Below are 12,737 nucleotides of genomic sequence, written 5' to 3'. Positions count from 1 at the left end.
AGGAACTTCTCAGACCCGGGACAGGGTCGGGGTGGAGGCCAAGAGTGGGGGGCGGGGCAGCCCAGACAGCTGGACTTGTGTCTGCATCAGCAGCGTCGGGCAGCTGTGACCAGGCACGGTGACTCCTCTCCTTTGCTGCCAGTGGACAGGGAGGGGACAGGGTGAAACAGATCAGGGCACAGGAACAACCACCCATTGCCCTGTCCTGTCCCTGTGCAGGCTCCACCTTGTGCCTTCACTCCCCGGGCCCTTCCCCAATGGCTGTGCTGGGCTGGGCTGTGCTGGGGCTGGGGCGGTGTACTCTGACCTCTGGGGCACCACCCTGAGCCAGGTCCAGTAGGAGGACACTTGCTGTAGGGACAGATGTGGTCAGGTGACAGTAAGAATGCACGTGTGGGTTTATGCTCTGTCCGGACCAAGTAGGGGTGGTGGCAGCAAGGAGGCTGGCAAAGGCCACTGCAGCCCAGGGATGCAGGGGAGGCCCCGGTGAGCGGCCACGCTGGCTGCTGCCCTCTGTCCTGACACGTCTGACTCAACTCAGCATCCCCAGGTGTTGCCAGGAGGGCAGTGTGTAGCTGGCCCCGGCTCGGGAAGGCCCCAGCACAGGACCCCCAGGCTGAGCCTGAGCTGGGGCGGCAGCTGGAACTTCAGGGCCAGAGAGGCCCACGGCTCTCACTTCCAGGTCCCCGCCCTGAAGCTGCCAGCAGCGGGGCTAGGGTGGGCATCCCCCAGACGGTGGCAGCGTGGGAGGGCTGTGTGTCCTGTTGGGGCACCCTGTCCCCACGGCTGCGCTATCTGATGGGGGTCCCGGTCTCTCTTCCTGCTCCCAGGTGATAGCCGTGGTCATGGACATGTTCACCGATGTGGACATCTTCAAGGACCTGCTTGACGCTGGCTTCAAGAGAAAGGTAGCCGTGTACATCATTGTGGACGAGAGTAATGTCAAGTACTTCCTGCACATGTGTGAGCGGGCCCGCATGCACCTGGGGCACCTCAAGGTAAGTAGGCTTCCTGCTTGTCTGGGTAGCCGGAGGGCAGGGTCATTCAGTCGATCAATAAACACTTTGAGTACCTGCCTACTCTGGCTGGAGCCCTGTGCCAGGCACACAAAGTTCAATAATCCTAGAGCCTCCTGCTTGAATGCCCCGAGGGACAGGATACTCACTGCCTCCAATGGACAGAGATAAGATAAACACTGGCTAAGTACCTGCTGACCAGTTGCTGGAGCTCACATCAGGTGCTGTATCACCTGGTACTTCAAAGCAGCCCCTGCCAAACGGGTTACCTGTATGCTTGCATACCTCTGGTGTCAGGTGCTCCACACCTCCTCAGGGAATGCATGGCCCATCTATCTGGACGGCTCCAATCCTAGGACTTACTTTCTTGGGTTAAGCCAAAATCTGTCTCGTTAGAATGTCCACCTGCTGGCTTTAGCCTCTGGCTCGGACAGAGGAAGCTCCCTCAGGCTGGGGTCAGGGAAGGCTTCCTTGATGGCTGCAGAGTTGAAATGCATTTGAGGTGCGAGAGTAGAGTGGACAGGACCTTTGGGGGCGGGGGACACCACAGAGCCGAAGTGGAAAGGAGAAGGTGCGGCCGACGGGGTCGGCTGGGTTTCTCAGCGCCGCTTTGCTGTGTGTCCTTGTGCATGTCACCCCCGCTCTCTGTCCAGGATCTCAGTGGTCCAGTAGAGGGGCAGGTGAGCCGGGGTGGGTGCGCTCATATACCTAGATGCTGTGGCATTTGGTGCCTTGCTTGGGGGCAAGGGGACCCTCCTTCCAGCCATCACTTGGCACCTGCTGTGTGCAGAGCATTTCCCTGAGCGTGGCACAGCATGGTTGATGGCAGCTAGTACTCCTGTCACATTTGCCGTGCGCCTGTCCTTGGCACTTTACCTGGGTTCACTTACTTAACCCTTGTCACAATCCAGTGAGATAGGGCAGTGGTTCCCATTTTGCAGATGGGTAAATGGAGCCACATAGCCAGGTGCCACTGCTAGTTGAAGCTAGGAGGGGTGGGGCCAGCACCAACGTCTGACAGGTCAGAATTCCTCGGGCTTCGGGCCTGTGATCCCAACAAAGATCGCAGGAGAAGGGGTGACGCCGGGCTGGTTAACAAGGGCTGGGCTCTGTGCCTGTAATTTGTTGGCATTTGTCAACACCCCTTGCCCCCCGGCTGAGTCCTTTCAAGTGGGCTTGAGCACTCCAAGGCGAGTCTCTAGCTCCTGGGACATTTTTATGTGGTCTCCCTGGTAGGTTGACCCCAAGCCCCACACCCGCCCACCTCACTACCTGACGTGTAATTAGCGCCAGGAATTGACTGTGGTGGCTGACAGCTCATGCCCGACAGAGGCACAGTGTGGAAAAGGCCACTTTTGAAACATGACCACAGAAGCCCTGGCCTGTGGGCAGCAGATCAGAGCGCTCAGGGCTGTCTGTCCAGTCCTCGCCCTGCCCACAAAGAGACCCGGCAGGGGTTTGCGGCTGCTGTGCACCTGCCGCACGCCCAGCAGGTGCTTCACACTCGTGCCCAGCGGGTGCTTCACACTCGTCCCCAGCGTGAAGATGCGGAGTGGGGAGTGGGCCTGTTGGTGCGGGGCGGGGCCCTGACCTGGCACTGGCCGCTGCAGAGGCCACGTCCTGCCCGGTGCCCCGGCTCCTGGTCAGCAGAGGGCCCTGGCTGTCCTCCACTTGGAGTTTTCTGAGCTCCCAGGAAGGAGGCAGCGGGTTGGGTGGGATGGGGTGGGCTGCAGGCTCCTTCCCCACGGCTTCATGGGGCCCTGGAGTGCCTGGGCTGGAAAGGGCCTTGATGCCATCCAGATGAGCCTCCCACAGGACAGATGAGGGAACTGAGGTTGGAGGGAGGCTGTGACTTGCCTAAAGCCGTTCCCGCCAATTTAGGGGCTGAACCTAAAAGCCAGTAGTGAGAAATCGTATCTGACGAGGAAGGTATAGACCCCTGGTGCAGGACGTCCCAGGGCTGAGGCCACTCCTGCCGGCGCAGGGGGCCCTGGTACTGCCCACCGGCTCGCTGGCCACTGACCCCCTGCGGGACTTGGGCATGGGGCTTGCCTCTCCTGGGCTGCAGCGCCACATGGCCATAACGATGCCTCGTGGGGTTGTTTGAGGATGGAATTGAAGGGGACGGTGGTTGTGAAAGCGCTCTGCGCGCGGAGGGTGGTTGGGCGGCTGCCGGCAATAGCAATGGATTAGGAACCCCAGACCCCGGGCTGGTGCAGGGGTTGGGGGTTGGGTGTGAGGCTTTCCCCTCTCCACCCCACCCTTCAGTGGCCCCTGACCACATGGGATGGGAGGAGGGCAGCTCGCACTGCGGGTCCCTGGCCCACCCTACCTCACCTGGCCGCCTCCCTCTCTGGGGAAGGTAGCAGGGTCTACACGGTAACGTCCCCAGGAGCCAGATGCCTTCATGGGAAAGTGTGACCTGGCTTCCTCATTCTCGGCTCTGAACCTGCCCCCTCTGCAGCCCTGGCAGCCCCGGGCGGGTGGCCAGAGGCTCCTGTGGGCCCAGCCCTGGCCTAGTGTCACCTTGTTGAGGGCCTGCCTGCCTGGCCGACCTCCCTGCCCGTGGGCTGGCTGGGCCCAGACCTGTCTCAGAAGCACTTCCTTCGCCACTGATCCCTGGGCCCGCCCTTGGCCACCTGCCACTCCTCCTCAGCTCTGCACCAACCTGCCTTGGATCCTTTGGGCCCAGGGTGCAGGTTGTGCCTGGCGGGGTCATCCTTGTGACCACGGAGGTGTTGGGTGCCAGTTCGGGGGCGACACAACGAGCCAAGCCTGTGCCCTAGCTCTGCCACCTGCACAGGGAGCTTGGGCAGAATCACTGAGTCTTTCTGGGCCTCTGTTGTCTTGTATGAAAAAATGGGAATATTGTGCTTTGGCAGGGCTGCTGTGACGAGTGAAGACCACGTGTAGGAGGGCTCCCTTCCCGTCCTGACTTTGGTTAGGGAGGAGCACCGCCCCTCCTGTGAGACCCAGCTCTGCTCCGTGTGCCGAGCGACTTCCCTTTCCCTCCGCACGGGAGTCTGGCTGGGGTCCACCCTCCCTTGGCTCCTTCCCGCTGAGCGCTGAGCCCACACCAACACATTCAGGAGCCGGCAGCGTGTTGCTTGGGCCGAGCCCACTCCTGGTCCTCGGGTGAGGGGCGGGGGGCGACAGGCACCAACATCTCCCCCGCGGCGAAGCTCCCAGCCACCCCCGAGCACCTGCTGGCTCAGCCGGCCCAGATGGCCTTTCGGGCAGGAGTATGGGAAGCAACACTCCAAATTACAGATGGGGAGCAGGCCTGGGAAGAGGGCCTAGCCTTCCACCCCCACCCCCAGGGTCACATGCAGGCTGCATGGCTTGGCTGCATTTTGGGGGTGACACTTGGTGTGGCTGGAGGTGCCTGAGCCAGTGAGAGCCAGGCCGGGCCGCGGGGCTCACGACCTAGGACCAAACAGGAGCTGCGGATGCCTGGCCCATCTGAAAAGCTGGTCGGTTTGTGCAGCCAAACAGGAAAAACCAGCAGCCCCTGGGCGAAGCCGGACCTATTTCTAATGAACAAAGAAATGTCAGCCGGGGTGGCCGTGGGAAGGCACGTGGCGAAGATGTAAGGACCAGCGGCAGCTCGGTCTCATGCTGGACAGGCCTGGCCCAGCCCTTCGGTGCCCAGGGCTCCGCCTCCCTGGGCCTGCCTGGGTCCTGCCTTCTCTGGTCCGGGCCTCAGGGTATAGGGAGGGCCTCTCCAAGGGACATTTGGCAATGTCCAGAGACATTTTTAATTGTCACGACTCAGGGGTACTCCTGGCATATAGTGGGTAGAGGCCAAGGATGATGTTAAGCATTGTACAGTGCACGGGGCAGGTCCCACAATATGTCATGCCCCGGCTGAGCAGCCCTGTCCCCTCAGACAAGGAAGGGCCCTGGAGCCAGGCTGGCTCAGCCCTGCCCTGTCCCTGCCACCAGATCCTCCCACCCCCCGTCACGTCCCTTAGGCCAAAGGCAGTTCACAGGGGCTCCCCATCCCGACTCCACGACAGCCCGAGGGAGCCAGGGAGAGTGCTGACTGCCCTCCCCACCTTCACAGAATGAGACGAGCACTTTAGGGGAGAGCAGAGGCCCGCTGGGGCCCAGCGTCAGGGACTCCGGCTCCTGCCTCCTCCATCCACCTCTGTCCCCTGTGTTCCTCACACCTGGCCTGGCCTGACCTCTCTGTTCAGCGCGGGCCTGGTCAGGGTGCATCTTTGGGCCGCCCTACTGCTCCTCCAGCCCAGGAGATGCCGGCAGGCGTCTGCAGAGAGCGGGCAGTGAAAGAGCCCCCGTGGTGCCGCTGGAGCCCTGTGCTTGGGTCTGGGGGAGCATGGGAAAGTCACTTCCCTCCCTGAGTCCCCCTGGCCATCCACTGAGTAGGGCCGACAATCCTGGCCCCCCTGAGGGTCCACACCATCCCCGATGTTTTCTGGTCCTCTGCCTTGGTCCTCCATAGCCCACTGTGCCAGCTCGGGTTCGTGGGGCACCCACCGAGAGCCAGGCACCTGCCCGAGAGGGCCCCCCTGCACTGGAGCTTCATCAGTCCTCACAGCAGCCCTGTGGCACAAGAGTGGGCAGGCCCATTTCACAGATGGGAAAACTGAGGCATGGAAAGGCCTCATTGGCATCCAGTTGGCACCAGGGCTGGAGCCATGTTTTACTGGAGCTCAAGAATGCCCGGACCCACCCAGCTCCAGGGGGCCCGGGTGGCCTCAGTCCCCTGTGCCCCACACTGGCCCAGGCCTGGATGCCAGTGGGCGCGGTACAGGGTCGAGTCACATGTCCTTGGGCACAGGAGGCCTGGGGTTTCGGGGCAGGGCACAGCAGTTCGCCCCAGCCCTGGTGCCCACCGCCTTGCCCACACACACCGAGAGCAGATGAGGCGCCGCCCAGACACCCTCCCTGCCCCGGCTTGCCCCTGACGTCCTCTCACATATGAGGAAACTGGGGCACAGAGGGTCCAAGGACTTGCCCAGAGCACCCCACGTGGGCCAGCCCGGGTGTCCCTCCGCCCCATGTGCCCATCCCGTGCTGGGGGTGTCCCAGGAGCTCGGAGACAATGCGGCTTTGTGGGATCCTCCACCTCTGCTCACGCGAGCCCCGGCTCCGGAGACGTTACCTCATCCGGGCCAGGCCCCGTGGGGTGGGGCCTGCCCGGGAACACGGTGGGGAGCAGGCCAGGAGGCAGCGGGTGGGCCCTGCCACAGACCCCCACCTGCTGCCGAGCCCCGGGGGTGGGGGGTGGGCCTAAGGGTTCCCCAGGGTGCAGACAGGGAAACTAAGGCCCAGAAAGGTCCAGAGACTTGCTTAGGGTCACACAGCGAGTCAGCAGCACAGAGAGGCCTGTCACTCGCAGGAGGCTGAGTCACCCTGAGGTGGAAGTGGTGACTTTCTCAGCCTTTCATCAGGACAAGGCTTGGGGTGGGTGGGGACGGACACTGGGGAGAGGAGTGCAGAGGCTCTGGCCGGTCTCCCAGGCTGAGGAAGGGCCTGTGGCCAGGCCGGGAGCCCGCAGAGGCCGAGGAGCCTGGCTGTGGTCGGTCTCAGGTGACAGGAAAGGCTCACACCTGCTCCAAGCTCTCTGTCCGACTTCTTGTCCTAAGCGTGCTCTGTGTTGGGTACAAAGTCACGAGCACTAATTGCCCTGGGCCGTGGCCAGCTTCCTGCTGAGCTAGCTGTGGGACAGGCGGCCCGCGCAGGGCGGCCCTGAGAGCCGAGGCCGGCGCCCACGACAAGGCGCTCGTTCACCCCACGAGTGGGCACCACGTGGGGACTCACCCAGGGCCACGCCCACCAGCCTCCGTGGGTGCTGCCCTGGGGGGCCCCAGCCACAAGGCTCTGAGACAGACAGGACTGAGGGGCGGGATGGGATGGGGGGGATGGGATGGCGGGAGGCCCCCCTCGCCCACAGCAGCCTCCCCCTTCGTTTCGCGCGTCCCCCCTGCAGATACAGGAAGCTCCAGGTCCAGCCCCCGCCCATCACTCTGCTCTGAATCCTCCCAGGGCTCCCCACGCCCCCGGGGCCAGGCCCAGGCCATTCAGCAGGTGCAGGTCCTTTCAGCAGCAGCCCGCTCTGCCGCTCCGTGGCCTACCCCTCCTCCAGGCGCTCTCCTGTGCCGGGCCTGTGCTGTCCCTCGCCCGGAATGCTCGCCCTCCCCCCACGCCCACCCACGCCATCCTTTCCCGGGAGCCCCCCCTGCCAGCCCTTGTGCCTGGGCCCGCTCCTCTGTGGTCCAGGGCATTCCCAGTTGTTTCTGTTTACTCTTCTGCCTCCCCCTCACCTCCAAGGTGGGATCCTTGTCACAGTCATTCCTGTGTGATAGCTGGGGACCTCGCAGGGCTCGATGAATGAGTGGGCAGTTACAAGCTGGGGCCAGTGAGTGGGCGAGGGGACACACAGGTAAGTTACAGCTCAGTCTGACAAAGAACATGTCACTGCTGAGAGCTCAAAGCTGGCACAGAGCCTCTCCTGAGGGAGTGAGACTCCCGTCACAGGAGGCATGCAAGCAGACCAGTCAGGATGCCACTGAGCAGGTTCCTGCCCTGAGCAGGTGTCAGAATCCCGGGGGCTTATGTTAGTACTGAAAATCCCTGCTGACCATAGGCCTCTTGAGTCAGACTCTGGGGGCGCCCAGGGGCTTGCGTTTCTCACACTGCGCTGGTGACAGTTGGACCGGGTGAGCCCCAGGTCTCCTTCCCACCTGAGGTTCTACTTTGAATGCCCAACACAATCCCTCCGCAGCTGGGTCTCAGCCGGGCTCGCCTTGCCCTTCCTGGGGTCTGCCGTGCCCAGCACTGGCCTCTCCTGCGTGCCCGTCCCCAGAGTGGGGGGGCGCACCCCCAGCCCGCAACACCAGGCCCTCGGCAGTGCCAGAGCCTCCACACTGGGGGAGAGGTCCCTTCCGCAGCAGTGACCTGACCTTGGAGCTGAGGTACTCGGTGGCCAGCTGTGGGGCTCGCGCCTGGGAGCCCTGTCCTCTCTCTGGTCCTTGGTCCCCGTTGCTGTGGTCTCCGAGAGCCTTCCTGGCCTGCTCCCGGGCCAGACAGTGCAAGCTGGGCGAGGAACCAAACCCGACCATGTACCGAACCTGTCCTGGGTATCAGGCAGGGTCCTGGCCACGGGGAAGGAGGAGAGTTTGCTGTGAGCCCTGCCGTAGGGAGCAGAGCCCAGCGGGGACAACGAGCAGGGTGTCGAGACGCACGTGGGAGAGGCCAGGAGGCCACTTGTCCTGGAAGGCCACGCGCTTGTCAGGGTGAGGCCTGGGTTCCTCAGGGCAGGCAGCCTTCCTGCCTCCCTTCCCTACCCTGTTCCCCAGCGGCACAGCCCCCCAGCCACCCATGGGACATTGCTGTTATAAAACATGTGCACGCCACCCTCCCACTCAGGACCTTGCCACAGCCTCCACCACCCCTAGCCGCATTTCCAGCCTGGCGTGGCCGGGCGAGTCTCGTCCTGCCCAGTGCTGTTCCCCAGACACCTCTGGGGCCAAAGCACAGACCGTCGTGCCCCACACCCCTTGTCACCAGGCCCTGCTGCTCTCCAGCTCCGGGTCCCTGCTTACCCCAGGCTCATGCCACTCCCTTCCTCCAGGCCTCACAGCCTCTTCCTTCCCACCTGCGCCCCCAGAGCCCCCGGCCCGGGCAGTGCAGTCAGTGCCACGGTCGTGTAATTCCGTCTCCTGCCCCCTCCCCCACCAACACAGAACCTCAGAGTGCGGAGCAGCGGGGGAACCGAGTTCTTCACGCGGTCGGCGACCAAGTTCAAGGGTGCCCTGGCCCAGAAGTTCATGTTTGTGGATGGAGACCGGGCCGTGTGTGGCTCCTACAGGTGACTCCCTGGCTTTCTGGGGGCTTGGGGCAGAGACGCCTCTGGTTCCCCGGTGGTTTCTGCCCTTAATCCCGACCATGACACCCTTGTTATTCCGGTTCATTGGGCCCAAAAATGCTGAGGTGTGCGTGGGACCGGGGCACACCCGCCTGCCCATCTGTCTGGAGACAGGCAAGGAGGGCGTTTGTCCAAAGACACTGCTGTTCCATCCTGGAGGTGTCATCAGCCTGGAGGTGGGGTGTGGGCCAGCCAGGCTGTGCCTTCCCAAGCCTACAAGGCGATCACTCTGAGAGCTGTCCTCGGCTGTGGGCACCTCCACACGGGCCAGCGGGGTGAGGGCTGCCCGCAGACACTCGGGGGTCAGTAACGGCAGAGACACTGATGTGGCACTCGTCACCATGTGCTACATGACCTGCGGCGTCCAGGGCTGCACTGGGCCGTTTCACGCTGCCCTGGTGACTCCTATCCATAGTAGTCTGAGACGAGCTCAGCCCCGAGCCGCCGTGCGAGAGCCTCACCTGAGCTCGCACACTTGGATCTGCCCCCACGGCTGTGCCCTGCCCTCTGCCCTGCTCACTGCTCGGTGCCAGGGCCCCGCAGCCGATGCCTGAGACACGCCAGCTGGGGGGTCGGGGGCCGGGGCTGGGGGCAGGAGGCGGGTCCTGCGTGCCTGACCAGCGCCGCCCTCCCTCTGTTGCAGCTTCACGTGGTCGGCCGCGAGGACGGACCGCAACGTGATCTCCGTGCTGTCCGGCCAGGTGGTGGAGATGTTCGACCGGCAGTTCCAGGAGCTGTACCTCATGTCGCACAGCGTCAGCCTCAAGGACATCCCCATGGAGAAGGAGCCCGAGCCGGACCCCATCGTGCTGCCCTCCGTGGTGCCCCTGGTGCCCGCAGGCACCGTAGCCAAGAAGCTCGTCAACCCCAAGTACGCGCTGGTCAAGGCCAAGAGCGCCGACGAGATCGCCAAGACCTCCTCGGACAAGCAGGAGGCCAAGAGGCCCCCGGTCCTGGCCGAGGGGCCGGGAGACCTCCCCGAGCCGCTGCCACCCATCCACCCAGGGCTGCTCCACCTGGAGAGGGCCAACATGTTTGAGTACCTGCCCACGTGGGTGGAGCCTGACCCCGAGCCGGGCAGTGACATCCTGGGCTACATTAACATCATCGACCCCAACATCTGGAACCCCCAGCCCAGTCAGATGAACCGCATCAAGATCCGCGACACATCCCAGGCCAGCGCCCAGCACCAGCTGTGGAAGCAGAGCCAGGACGGCGGCACCTCCCCAGAGCTCCGCCCTCCCCCCGGGCCCAGTGCCCTCCAGGACGGCGCCCCAGCCCCGAACGGCCTCCCCCAGGGGGACCCCGAGCCGCTGCCCCCCGTGCCTAAGCCCCGGACGGTCCCCGTGGCAGACCTGCTAGCCCATGACAACGGCAGTGTTGGTTGCTGGGCCCTGGGGACCCCGGAGCAGGAGGTGCCCCAGAACGGGACAGGCCACAGTCTGCCCAGGCTGGTGGGCCCAGGCCACACCCCGCTCCAGCGGCAGCTGTCGGTGACCCAGGATGACCCCGACGGCCCAGGGGCAGGGATCCCGAATGGGCTGGACCGGGAGGAGGAGGACGATGATGATGACTACGTGACCCTCAGTGACCAGGACAGCCTCTCAGGCAGCTCCAGCCGTGGCCCCGGCCCCCGGCGGCCCTCAGCGGCCTCCTCCGTGTCAGACGAGTACTTCGAGGTGAGGGAGCGCTCAGCCCCTCTCCAGAGGCGCCACTCAGAGCAGGTGGCCAACGGCCCGGCCCAGCCGCCCCGCCGACAGCTGAGTGCCCCTCACATCACCCGAGGGACCTTTGGCGGGCCCCTGGGGGGCTCCCCGTGGGCCCGGGGTCGGGGGAGAGAAGAGGTGGATGTGCCAAGGAGGACGCAGGCCCAGCGCCCCTCGGACAAGGAGGCACAGGTGGGTCGGAGCCCTGCGCGTCCCTCCCTACAGGCTGCCTGGGAGCCCGGGGCTGCCGTCTGGGCTGCCACATCCCTGGCACCAGTGGCTTTCCTGTTGCAGTTGGGGAAACTGATGAACGGGCGGGGGGGGCCCACCTAGGCCCATGTGGCAGACCATCGCTGACGCTGGAGGCCCTTGGTCCCAGGGTCCCCAGCAGGCAGCCTAAGGAAATACGCATTTCCCCACCCAGAGGTCTCAAACACCTGTCACAGGATCTTGATGCCACCTGCCAGGGAGCTGGTACGGTCCCTAGTTTATAGACGACGAAACGACGGGGCACAGAGACGTTCCTTTACAGCCTTGAGGTCACACAGCAGTAAGCGTTACTGGTCCAGACCTTGTGCCAAGCCCTCTCCATGTCGACCCCTTTGATTGTGGCCCTGGGGACCACTCTCCCCTCTGCCCCCACCAGGGTGGGATGCCTTGCCTCTCCTCCTGGTGACCTTTGCAGGACAACTACCCCAGACCCTGGGCACCCTCTAGCCTGGGCTCAGCACCCAGTGCCCGGCCTACCTGGGAACAGCACGCGGCTGATCATGCCTGGCATGATGATCAGGCCCATGGGGAGCATCTTGAGGTAGCTGGCGAGGATGGAGCCTGCCCTGGCGTGGTTCAGGTCCCGGGCGGACAGTGACCGCTGCACGATGACCTGGGGTGGGTGAGAGACGAGTGAGTTCCAGCCCTGCGGGTTGCCCGTGTCAGGATTAGTCCCCTGTGGGCCTGAGGGGGTGGTGTGAGACACGACACTGTCCCATTGGCCCCCGACCTGCCTGAGGCAGCCACACTCAGGGCCCCGGACCTGACGGCATCCCACCAGGGGCGCTGTCCCCGGCTGGCCGAGCAGCGAGGGCAAAGGTACACTCCTTCCCAGGGACTCAGGCCCCGCCTGTCTGTGGGGAAGGGTGGATCCTGCCCCGGCAGCCGTCAAGGCTGGAGGAGACCCTGGGTGGGACGGTATCAGGGCCACGGCACCCCCAGCCTCGTCTCCTGGACCCTCATGAGAGTGGCCGGCACGTTCGTGGTGCCAGGATCGGGCACGGGTGCGCTGTGTTTGTGTGGCTGGCAGAGATGGGGGCTTTCAGAGCTGGGATCTGGGGAAGTTGCAGTTGGGCAGTGGAGGGAGCCTGGACGCTGCCCGAGGGCACCAGCTCCTCTGGGACTGAGACAAATCCTAACTGGGCCTCAGTTTCCAGATCTGCAAAATGGGAGGAGGGAGTGGTGATTTGGACTGACAAGGTCTGAGATCTGCCCCATACTGTGATGCTACTTTAAAAAAAAAGGGTAACCCTATAAACAGCTTTGTCGAGATATAATTCCCAGGCCGTACAGCACCCACTTACAGAGTACATTCCTGTGTTCTTTATACGTTCACAGAGTTGTATGACCATAACTCTGAAATATATGTAGTATGTTTCTTTTGCTGTTCACAGTTTAAATTGCCTCCCCCCCGTGACTCAGAAGTAGGAATTGCCAGTGATTTTAGCTGCTTTTCCAAGCATGCTAGCATAGCGGTAGCTCTGAGCATTTACCCCAAGGTGTGGCTGTCACTGAAACTTTAATTACAGAGGCAAAGAGTGTCCGTGGGCTGCAGCCTTGGGAGGGCGGGGCAAGCTGATGTCCTTCCTGCTTCTCTGCCAGCTTGCTGTGACTGGGGACAAGTCCCACCCCAGTTGGGCCTCAGTTTCCCCATCTGGACAATGAGAGGTTCTGTCTAGACCCTTCCCCTCAACTGTCCTGTGATTGCAGGAGCCTGGCCTGGGTTCTCATGGGAGAGAAGCATTTCCCTGCCACCTGCACAAAATGTTCTGCCGCAGACGGGGACGTTGGCATCCGTGCTCCATCCTGTGCTCCTGGTGGGGCAGAGAAGCTGAGGCCCAGATTCCATGA

General features: G+C 63.5%; 1 protein-coding gene across 1 annotated transcript in view; it reads left to right on the top strand.

Moving 5' to 3' along the window:
* Positions 1-12,737, top strand: part of FAM83G (family with sequence similarity 83 member G) — a 32,027-nt gene that overhangs the window by 14,304 nt on the left and 4,986 nt on the right. Inside the window, exons 3-5 of the mRNA XM_045526921.1 lie at positions 831-998; positions 8,729-8,853; positions 9,554-10,808. Of these exons, the coding sequence (XP_045382877.1) occupies positions 831-998; positions 8,729-8,853; positions 9,554-10,808 (1,548 nt within the window). The remainder of the gene's footprint in view (positions 1-830; positions 999-8,728; positions 8,854-9,553; positions 10,809-12,737) is intronic.

This window comes from Lemur catta, chromosome 15 (genome assembly GCF_020740605.2).
Source record: "Lemur catta isolate mLemCat1 chromosome 15, mLemCat1.pri, whole genome shotgun sequence".
NCBI lineage: Eukaryota > Metazoa > Chordata > Mammalia > Primates > Lemuridae > Lemur > Lemur catta.
Note: the sequence above shows the minus strand (reverse complement) of the source record. Positions and strands in the feature narration are given on the sequence as shown.